At 39.1% G+C, this 11,660-nt stretch overlaps 1 protein-coding gene across 2 annotated transcripts; it reads left to right on the top strand.

The window, feature by feature from the left end:
* Positions 1 to 2,801: 2,801 nt before the first annotated feature.
* Positions 2,802 to 10,322, top strand: LOC145779331 (uncharacterized). 2 transcript variants are annotated; one of them, XM_082590892.1, is made up of 2 exons: positions 2,802 to 6,178; positions 6,599 to 10,322. In XM_082590892.1, the coding sequence occupies exons 1-2, from the start codon at positions 3,563 to 3,565 to the stop codon at positions 9,431 to 9,433; spliced, it is 5,451 nt and encodes a 1,816-aa protein (XP_082447018.1). In that variant the 5' UTR covers positions 2,802 to 3,562; the 3' UTR covers positions 9,434 to 10,322. The 2 variants fall into 2 exon arrangements, with proteins under 2 accessions (XP_082447018.1, XP_082447017.1); XM_082590891.1 differs by having other exon boundaries at positions 2,802 to 10,322.
* Positions 10,323 to 11,660: the final 1,338 nt, after the last annotated feature.

Genomic DNA, 11,660 nt, shown 5'->3' with positions numbered 1-11,660 from the left:
TGCACACATTAAAGTTTTTTTTTATGTTCATAAATAATGGCAGCCAGTCATGTGAAAACCACTGAAAAATTTTCCTGAGACATTTCATTGCGAATTGCACACAATAAAGTTTTTTTTTATGTTCATTAATGATGGCAGCCAGTCATGTGGAAACCACTGAAAAATTTTCCTGAGACATTTCATTGCAAATTGCACACATTAAAATTTTTTATGTTCATTAATAATGGCAGCCAGTCATGTGGAAACCACTGAAAAATTTCCCTGAGACATTTCATTGCAAATTGCACACATTAAAGTTTTTTTTTATGTTCATAAATAATGGCAGCCAGTCATGTGGAAACCACTGAAAAATTTTCCTGAGATATTTCATTGCAAATTGCACACATTAAAGTTTTTTTTTATGTTCATTAATAATGGCAGCCAGTCATGTGGAAACCACTGAAAAATTTTCCTGAGACATTTCATTGCAAATTGCACACATTAAAGTTATTTTTTATGTTCATTAATAATGGCAGCCAGTCATGTGGAAACCACTGAAAAATTTTCCTGAGACATTTCATTGCAAATTGCACACATTAAAGTTTTTTTTTATGTTCATTAATAATGGCAGCCAGTCATGTGGAAACCAGTGAAAAATTTTCCTGAGACATTTCATTGCAAATTGCACACATTAAATTTTTTTTTATGTTCATTAATAACGGCAGCCAGTCATGTGGAAACCACTGAAAAATTTTCCTGAGACATTTCATTGCAAAGTGCACACATTAAAGTTTTTTTTTATGTTCATTAATAATGGCAGCCAGTCATGTGGAAACCACTGAAAAATTTTCCTGAGACATTTTATTGCAAAATGCACACATTGAACAAGAATTTTTTTCAAAATTTTTCAAAGTTCTTTTCATACTTCAAAAGTTTATTTTTATGTTCAGTAATATTGTTTTATCATTCCAAAACATGTTAGCACCACTAAAGCTACAGTAGAACTTGGATAACGTCACCCCAGGAGAAACAGAAAAAGTGACGACTTACACGAAATGACGACTTACACGAAAATTTTTCAAAATTTCTTTCATACTGCAAAAGTTTATTTTGATGTTCAGTAATATTGTTTTATTATTCCAAAACGTGTTAGCACCGCTAAAACTTGGTTTCAAGTTAAAAAGTTGTCTTGTTGAATTGCTTATACCTGCATTGAGAGCTGTGCAGCTGCTTTATTTAAGAAGATAGCGTATATTTTAAGTTAAAGTCACACTCTAATTATTTTTTTTGACTAAAGTTATTGTAAATGGCCTAAGATAGTTTTTCCTACATAAAAAGTTTCGATTATCAAGAAAAAAAATTTTTCGAAAATCTTTTTCAAAAATTTTTTCAAGACATTACATTGTCATTTCATACAGTGAAAAAAAAAATTTATTCCGAAGCTTTCCAATTCTTTTTGTTTGAAACTAACGTCATTAAAAATTGTCTAAGAAAGTTGCTTTACGTACAAAAAGTGAACATTATTGAAAAAAATTGTCTTTTCAAAAAAAATTTTCAAAAATTTTTCTAAGACATTTCATACAGTGAAAAATAATTTTTTTTTTGCTAAAGTATCCAATTCTTTTTGTTTGAAACTAACGTCATTAAGAATTGTCTAAGAAAGTTGTTTTACGTACTAAATGTGAACATTATTGAAAAAATCAAAAATTGTTTGCAAAATTTTTTATAAGACATTTCATAACTCATTGCACACATTGAACAAGAATATTTTTCAAAATTTTTCAAAATTTTTTTCATACTGCAAAAGTTTATTTTTATGTTCAGTAATAATGTTTTATCATTCCAAAACGTGTTAGCACCGCTAAAACTTGGTTTTAAGTTAAAAAGTATTCAATGAACAAAAGTTCATTGAATTGGTTATACCTGCATTGAGAGCTGTGCAGCTGCTTTATTTAAGGAGATAGCGTATATTCTAAGTTAGTCACACTCTAATTATTTTTTTTGACTAAAGTTATTGTAAATGGCCTAAGATGTTTTATCCTACAAAAAAAGTTTCGATTATCAAGAAAAAAAATTTTTTTCGAAAATCTTTTTCAAAAATTTTTCCAAGACATTACATGGTCATTTCAAACAGTGAAAAAAAATTTTTTTCCGAAGCTTTCCAATTCTTTTTGTTTGAAACTATTGTCATTAAAAATTGTCTAAGAAAGTTGTTTTACGTACTAAAAGTGAACATTATTAAAAAAAATTGTCTTTTCAAAAAAAATTTTCAAAAATTTTTCTAAGACATTTCATACAGTGCAAAATAATTTTTTTTGTTCAATAATAATAAGGTGCCAGTCATGTGGAAACCACTAAAAAATTTTCCTGAGACATTTCATTGCAAATTGCACACATTGAATTTTTTTTTTATGTTCATTAATAATGGCAGCCAGTCATGTGGAAACCACTGAAAAATTTTCCTGAGACATTTCATTGCAAATTGCACACATTAAAGTTTTTTTTTATGTTCATTAATAATGGCAGCCAGTCATGTGGAAACCACTGAAAAATTTCCCTGAGACATTTCATTGCAAATTGCACACATTAAAGTTTTTTTTTATGTTCATAAATAATGGCAGCCAGTCATGTGGAAACCACTGAAAAATTTTCCTGAGATATTTCATTGCAAATTGCACACATTAAAGTTTTTTTTTATGTTCATTAATAATGGCAGCCAGTCATGTGGAAACCACTGAAAAGATTTCCTGAGACATTTCATTGCAAATTGCACACGTTAAAGTTATTTTTTATGTTCATTAATAATGGCAGCCTGTAAGAAACGCCAATTATTTATTGTGCATTATTTTGCCTGGCGAAAAGCGCCCCCTTTTCTATTTAGTGATTGTTTTACCCACAATGCCTTTCGTGTGTGGAAACCGGTTGCCAAGGACCTCGTTGTAGATTTGTAGTTTGAAATTGGAAAGAAAGGAAAGTAATGTTGGCTGGAACTTGGATTCCATATCGTTTTAAATCTTGACTGTACCTGACTGAATTCGTTCTAGTTTGAACTCGATTCATGATCTTGCTTTATGCCGGATTCGACACGTAATTAAATTGATTGAATGCAACACCCAAAAATACAGTTATACTAGTTTCTAGTGCTGTTTGGTTTGTAGCAGTTTAAGGAAGTCAGGGTACGCCTTTACGATAGACTTGCCCGCTGTTAAACTCCTGATAATATAGGTGCGCCTGTCGGAGTGCCAGCGACGCATAGTTTACATTATTTAAAACGAGGTTTAATTCCTATTGTCCCAGTAATTGTTTGTTAAAAACTGCTGTTGTGTACAGTAGTGTAGTTTTTAAATTCTAAGGTTACTCTGTGACTTGGTTTACAGCAGAGTTTGTAACTTAGCTAGTACCTTAAGCAGGTAGTGTCCTGGGTACGGTAAGTTATACTGTAGGTCGATATCGACAGCTTGTAGCATTATTGTGTGTGATAGTTGTGGTAACTATTCTGTGTTGTGACTTTAATGTTTGTGTAATTTGAGGTAACTATTACTTGTAACGTTACCGTACTTTGTAATTGTGAAATTAGTTGTTCATGATGAGTAATAATCAAGGTGATGGCGGGGAATCTGACTCGGGCCATTCCCCCACTGTAGCACCAAACTCCGATCATATGATTAAGGAGCTGAAAAGGGATGTGTTAAAATTAAGAACAACAGCCCGAGCCCTCCAAAGAAGTTTAGGAGAATTTTCAGCTACCACCACCAAGCACAGTGATGTGGTAGCATTGGAGTCGGAATGTTACGATTTCTTAGATAATGTCGATTCCCTTCAGTCCAGAATATTGGACAATTCTAGCCCTCTTGACGCCTTGTGGACAACGGTGGAAAGTATTGGAGATATGGTGGCCAAGGTGCAGGATGGTTGTGGTAAGTGGAAGACGCGGTGTGGGCCATCGCTGTCTTATGAGCATAGCGAGTCGTCCTCAGCTCATACCACAACACCCACAGTTGTATTCCATGAACCAGTGGTGACTCCAACCTCAGAATCTTCCCAGGAGGTCCAGGTCACCTCGCACCAAGTGCAGGATTCCAAGGCTCACTGCTCGAAGAGTACTGGTCCTGAAGAAGGTACTTTGGGATCATTTGCGAACTTCCATTTAGGCTCTCAGCTCAATGCTGAAACTCAGCCTGGGAACTCTGCCAGCCTTGATGCACCATCTTACCCAAAACTGCAAAAAATTCTCTCGGTGCCAAAAATCCCAGCACAATTTGGTGACTCTACTAGACTATCTAATGAACGTCAACAGGAGCAAAATGATTTGTTTTTTCCAAGATATGAAACGCCCTTAGTGAATATCCCAGGATTCAATCCATCGACTCAATTACCTATTCCGAGGTGTGAGCCTTCTGCTCCATCTCCCACATTTCTAAACCTTCCACCTGGATTTTCGAGCCTACCAAAGCTGGACAACAGCGTTAAATTTCCACAATCTTATTTTGGAACCCCTTATCACACCAACACACATACAGCACCGTATCTGGCGCTAGAAAACTTCGACGGGGATATTTTGCAATATGCAAACTTTAAGAGAAAATTTCTAAAATATGTGGATAATGTTTATGTCGACTATCAAGACCGGATGGCATTTCTGGAAACAATGTGCATTGGTCAGGCACACGAAGCCATCGCTGGGCTCAGTTGTTTGGAGAATAGAAGAGAGGCGTATGAATTAGCGTGGACAAGATTGGAAAAGAGATTTGGTAATCCTAAGAAATTGATGTCGGAGGCAAAGCACAATTTGCTGGATGGACCACCAATCAAAGAATGGGATTCTAAGGCACTCACACAATTGTGTGATAAAATGTATAAATGCGAGACTAGCTTCAAAGCATGGGGAAAGGCAAGTCTTCTGGATAGTGACGATCTCCTGCAGAGGCTCTTTAATAAATTGCCATATAAGTTAAGAGCAAAGTTCGTCACTATCAGCAACAAGGGTCCAAACCATGGAACTTTTGTCGATCTTCGGATACTGGTGGAAAATGCTGCATCCGAAGCAGATAGTGAGTTTGGTCAGCTGCTTCATCAGCCCAAAGAGCGAGAAAAGAAACAGTCTCCATCGTCCCATGGTTATGGAAATAGAAGGTCAACACAAGTGACCATATGCAATGCTCAACAGCATGCAACAAAGTCGCCAGTTTCTCGTCGGGACGATACATGTATTTGTTGCAAAGGAATGCATCGATTGTGGAAATGTCAGACGTTCAAGGCCAAGACTGTCGCAGAAAGGATGGACATTGTTAGGCAAGAATGGTTGTGTTTTAATTGCCTGCAAGCTGGACATAGGGTGTCCCAATGCAAGTCGAAGGTGCTGTGCTTGAAGTGCAATAAACACCACAACACTTTATTGCACCGAGAAGAGAAGGTTAGTAAGGAATCAAGTAAGGAATCTGGCCTCAAGGGAGACGATGATGTTGTTTCTGCTTGCAGTGCCAGCAGCAACACATTTGTTGGAACGAAAAACACAATCTTCAAGGTACTTCCAGTCAAGGTGTGGTCCAGTGACCCCAAGAAGAGTGTGTTTACATACGCCTTCATTGACGAAGGGTCGAGTGTGAATATATGCTCCACTGGCCTTGCGAAACGACTGGGAGTACCAGTGAAAAGAGGCAAGGTTGCATTGGTGACTACAAACGCAGTCACCGTGCAAAGCAAACAGATCGAGTCTTTGAATATTCAGGGCTTATCTGAAAGCTCTGCCTTCACGCTCAATGATACTCTGGTGATGGACGAAGTGGTGGATGTAAGTTCCAGTATACCAACGGAAGAATTGGCAGAGTCATATCCCCACTTGAAAGACCTAAAGTTCCCACGGTTAAAGGAACGCAAGGTGGAGCTGCTACTGGGGAGTGACTTACACCAAGCATACTTGCTCAAAGATGTCCGCATTGGAGCTCCCGGTGAGCCAAGTGGAATGCATACAGCTTTAGGATGGACCATTTATGGAAAGGACGATGGAGACCACAGAATAGAAGGCTTGCCCCAGGTTATGGTGAACTTCATTCACAAGGCTGAATCAGAGAAGGAGTCGTGTAAGGAGATTTTAGACCTCCTATCTCAGGATTTTAAAGACCTGGAAGAACCTCAAGTCCCGTGCATGTCATTAGATGATAGGCGGGCTATGGAGACAATGAGAAGGACAGTAAAAAAGGTAGGAGATCATTACTCGGTGGGCTTGCTGTGGAAAGAGGGTGATCATCAGTTGCCAAATAATCGCGAGATGGCATTGAAACGCTTGCAGGGAATGCGCAAAAGATTTCTTGCTGACCCGGCCCTGTATGAGAAATATCGCAAAAAGATAAATGAGTATCTTGATTGCGGGTATGCAGATAGGATTGCTGATGATGCCCCATCTCCTCCAGGCAAGGTTTGCTATATACCGCACCACTGCACTTCTATCACAACCAAGTTTAGGGTTGTATTTGACTGCAGTGCTCAATACAAGGGCAGTTCTCTCAATGAGATGCTGTTACAAGGACCAGATTTAACTAATGCATTAGTGGGGGTACTTCTACGCTTTAGACAACACCCAATCGCTGTGGTTGGAGACATTAAAGCGATGTTTTCACAGGTGTTGGTGGACGAACAGGATCGGGATGCTTACCGCTTCCTCTGGTACCCAGATGATGATCTGCAGCAGCAACCTGTTGATTACAGGATGAATACACATGTGTTCGGAGCGAAATGTTCACCGAGCTGTGCAGCATTTGCGTTGAGGACAACTGCTGAGGAGAACCTGACCGGAGCCAGCGACGAAACCCTCGAAACGGTAAGGAAAAATATTTATGTTGACGATTTATGTAAGTCGTGTGATTCTATAGAGAGTGGAGTTACCTTAATTGAAGAGTTGTCAAAGCTTCTTAAAAGTGGAGGATTTCACATTACCAAATTCCTGTCAAATAACAGGCAGGTGCTAAGTTCTGTGTCACAGGAAGACCGGGCAGGTGAGGTGGAGTTGAAGCATGTCCAACTGCCGGTACAAAAGACGTTGGGAGTTGTCTGGGATTCTGAAAGCGACCAGCTTCGGGTCAAGGTCAACATCCATGAGAAGGCATGCACGAGGCGAGGGTTGTTGTCAATGGTAGGACAAGCTTACGATCCTTTGGGTGTTTTGCAACCTTTTCTTTTGCCTGCGAAGCAACTATTACAGGAAGCGTGTCGTGCTGAGCTTGGTTGGGATGAAGAGTTGGTCTCACTGCCAGGTGTTGGAGTTGATTGGACAAGGTGGCTTCATGATCTCCCTCTGCTGGAGAAGGTTTCCCTCCCGAGGAGTTTTCGGGAACTAGGGAGAGAGGTTAAAATGTATGAACTTCACACCTTTTCAGATGCAAGCACAAATGGTTATGGCGCATGTTCATATTTACGCGTCATATATGCTAATAATACTGTGGAGTGTTTGTTGGTAATGGGTAAGTCAAGGGTTGCACCGCTCAAAACAGTCACCATTCCGCGGCTTGAGTTGTGCGCTGCAGTCCTTGGCGCCAAGCTAAGTACCTTAATTGTACATGAACTAGAGGTTAAATTGCATGCTGTGTATTTGTGGTCAGATGCCACTGTGGTGCTTCGGTACTTGAATAATGAATCTACTCGATTCGGGACATTTGTTGCAAATAGAATTGCACTCATTCATACTATGAGCAGTGTTCATCAATGGCATTATGTGCCATCTGCACTGAACCCGGCTGACCTTGCTTCAAGAGGTGTGTGGCCCGATAAGGTTGAGTCTGCTGCACTGTGGTTCGACGGTCCAGCATTTTTACGTGAGCCTACGGACAATTGGCCTAAACAGCCAGATTTTCTGGCAGACCTTGGAGAAGAAGATCCAGAGGTAAAGAAGAGCTTCTCAACCCAAGTACAAGAGACATCCAATGACATCATGCACCAGCTGTTCGTGCGGTATTCTGACTTTCGGAAGTTGCAAGTAACTGTGGCGTGGCTACTGCGATTCAAACAGTACCTGAGACGAAAATGTTCAAAGACCTGTTCATCGCCTGCTGTAGGATATTTATCGAATGAAGAGTTGACATTGGCTAAAGAAGCCATCCTGAAATCTGTCCAAAAGCAGGTTTACCCTGCAGCATTTGCTGTTCTGCATGATCACGAATCGTTTCGGTCCCCACTAAGTTTAGTATCGGAAACCCAATTGAAAAAGAGTCCCGCACTACGGACGTTGCAGTCCCTGAACCCTTATTTGGTGGATGGCCTGCTTCGCGTTGGTGGGCGCCTACAAAGGTCTTCACTGTCAATGGAGAGCAAGCATCCAATCATTGTACCCTTTGATCACCCAGTCACCGATCTTCTCATTATGATGTACCACCAAAGGGAAGGACATATGGGGAGTTCTCAAGTCCTTGCAGCCATGAACAAGATGTTTTGGGTGGTTAAAGGAAGATCGGCGGTGAAAAGAGTTTTACAAGCATGCCTTAACTGTCGATTTTGGAAGGCTACAACTGGTCGCCAACAGATGGGTAACTTACCAGCAGACCGTGTAAACAAGAGTCCTCCATTTGTTGCTGTAGGCACGGATCTCATGGGACCTCTTTCAATCAAATCTGGCCGTAACAGTCTGAAAAGATATGTCTGCATTTTTTCTTGTCTGGCAACAAGAGCCGTGCACTTTGAAATCGTGCAATCGATGGAAGCAAGTGCGTTTCTACAAGCTTTCCGCAGATTCTGCAATCGCAGGCATGTCCGACCGAAAGATCTGTACAGTGACAACGGGGGAAACTTTGTTGCTGCTGAACGGGAACTGAAGGAAGGTTTGCTGAATTGGAACCGGAAAGCTGTGTCTGATGCCTTTCTCAAAGAAGAAACCAACTGGCATTACAACCCGCCACGAAGCTCGCATCAAGGTGGCTTCTATGAGCGATTTTTCCGCATGGTTCGGAAATTAATGAGGTCTTTAGTGGGAGAGACCACTTTGGACGAATTTGATTTATTAACATTGATTACAGAGATCGAACGAATTCTTAACGATCGACCAATCACCAAACTACCCTCAGTCCCTGATGACTTAGGTGTGCTTACCCCGAGCATGATCATTTCTGGCTCGGTTTGTGATACCTATCCTCCAGATGAATTTGTCAAAGCTGATGGCTACCGTCGTTCGTGGAGGAAGACACAGTATCTCGCTGATCGATTCTGGGAACGGTGGATTTCCCAATATCTACCCTTACTCCAACCTAGGCAAAAATGGTTTGCCACTGCCCCAAGTCTGAAGGTGGGAGATGTCGTTCTGGTTGTTGATGAAACATCTAAACGAGGGCAATGGCCCAAGGCAGTAGTGTTAGAAGTCATCCCAGACTGCAACAACCTGGTCAGAAGAGTCCGTGTACGAACTGCTGGTGGTGCTACATTCCTGAGAGACATTCGCAAAATTTGTTTGTTAGAAGGATGTATGGACTAAGTCTGTTCTTGAGTAGTGAACTGAAAATGAACTTTGAAATTAAGTTGAACAATTAGGCTATGAGTGAACTTCGTTTGGTGCACATTGATTGCATGCTCAATGTTACCCTGTGTGATTTGCATGTATAGTTTCATTGTACTGTAGTATTGTAGTCAGTCATTCATTTACTAGGCCTAATGTCGCAGTGGCTATCTGTTGCGTGACTTGTGTTGCCACGAATTGTGTTGATTCCGCCAAATAACTATTTGTGCTTGCGACCGGGAGCCCCAAAAACTCCACTAATCTCGGTCAGCCCCTTTAAGTATCATACTTGTTTGTTATCGTTAAAAGCTTACGTTTCGTTGCTCGAGATGAGGTGATTTACCTTATCCACTACACTCCCTATTTGTGTTGTAGCTTCTTGTGATGCGTTTCTTTCCGTTTTAAAGCTACAGTTGTTGACTTCCGCTTTGGGGGTGGGTATGTAAGAAACGCCAATTATTTATTGTGCATTATTTTGCCTGGCGAAAAGCGCCCCCTTTTCTATTTAGTGATTGTTTTACCCACAATGCCTTTCGTGTGTGGAAACCGGTTGCCAAGGACCTCGTTGTAGATTTGTAGTTTGAAATTGGAAAGAAAGGAAAGTAATGTTGGCTGGAACTTGGATTCCATATCGTTTTAAATCTTGACTGTACCTGACTGAATTCGTTCTAGTTTGAACTCGATTCATGATCTTGCTTTATGCCGGATTCGACACGTAATTAAATTGATTGAATGCAACACCCAAAAATACAGTTATACTAGTTTCTAGTGCTGTTTGGTTTGTAGCAGTTTAAGGAAGTCAGGGTACGCCTTTACGATAGACTTGCCCGCTGTTAAACTCCTGATAATATAGGTGCGCCTGTCGGAGTGCCAGCGACGCATAGTTTACACAGCCAGTCATGTGGAAACCACTGAAAAATTTTCCTGAGACATTTCATTGCAAATTGCACACATTAAAGTTTTTTTTTATGTTCATTAATAATGGCAGCCAGTCATGTTGAAACCACTGAAAAACTTTCCTGAGAAATTTCATTGCAAATTGCACACATTAAAGTTTTTTTTTATGTTCATTAATAACGGCAGCCAGTCACGTGGAAACCACTGAAAAATTTTCCTGAGACATTTCATTGCAAAGTGCACACATTAAAGTTTTTTTTTTATGTTCATTAATAATGGTAGCCAGTCATGTGGAAACCACTGAAAAATTTTCCTGAGACATTTTATTGCAAAATGCACACATTGAACAAGAATTTTTTTCAAAATTTTTCACTTCTTTTCATACTTCAAAAGTTTATTTTTATGTTCAGTAATATTGTTTTATCATTCCAAAACATGTTAGTACCACTAAAGCTACAGTAGAACTTGGATAACGTCACCCCGGGAGAAACAGAAAAAGTGACGACTTACACGAACTGACGACTTACACGAAAAATTTTCAAAATTTCCTTCATACTGCAAAAGTTTATTTTGATGTTCAGTAATATTGTTTTGTTATTCCAAAACGTGTTAGCACCGCTAAAACTTGGTTTCAAGTTAAATAGTTTTTAATGAACAAAAGTTCATTGAATTGCTTATACCTGCATTGAGAGCTGTGCAGCTGCTTTATTTAAGGAGATAGCGTATATTTTGAGTTAAAGTCACACTCTAATTATTTTTTTTGACTAAAGTTATTGTAAATGGCCTAAGATGTTACAAAAAAAGTTTCGATTATCAAGAAAAAAAAATTTTTTCGAAAATCTTTTTCAAAAATTTTTCCAAGACATTACATGGTCATTTCAAACAGTGAAAAAAAATTTTTTTCCGAAGCTTTCCAATTGTTTTTGTTTGAAACTATTGTCATTAAAAATTGTCTAAGAAAGTTGTTTTACGTACTAAAAGTGAACATTATTAAAAAAAATTGTCTTTTCAAAAAAAATTTTCAAAAATTTTTCTAAGACATTTCATACAGTGCAAAATAATTTTTTTTGTTCATTAATAATAAGGTGCCAGTCATGTGGAAACCACTAAAAAATTTTCCTGAGACATTTCATTGCAAATTGCACACATTGAGTTTTTTTTATGTTCGTTAATAATGGCAGCCAGTCATGTGGAAACCACTGAAAAATTTCCCTGAGACATTTCATTGCAAATTGCACACATTAAAGTTTTTTTTATGTTCATTAATAATGGCAGCCAGTCATGTGGAAACCACTGAAAAATTTTCCTG

The sequence above is a fragment of the Aplidium turbinatum genome, chromosome 11, assembly GCF_918807975.1.
Source record: "Aplidium turbinatum chromosome 11, kaAplTurb1.1, whole genome shotgun sequence".
NCBI lineage: Eukaryota > Metazoa > Chordata > Ascidiacea > Aplousobranchia > Polyclinidae > Aplidium > Aplidium turbinatum.
This window is presented reverse-complemented; position numbering and strand designations above follow the sequence as displayed.

Excerpts from the sequence above, each read along its gene's own strand:
- LOC145779331 (XM_082590891.1), top strand. The coding sequence starts at position 3,563 with ATGATGAGTAATAATCAAGGTGATGGCGGGGAATCTGACTCGGGCCAT.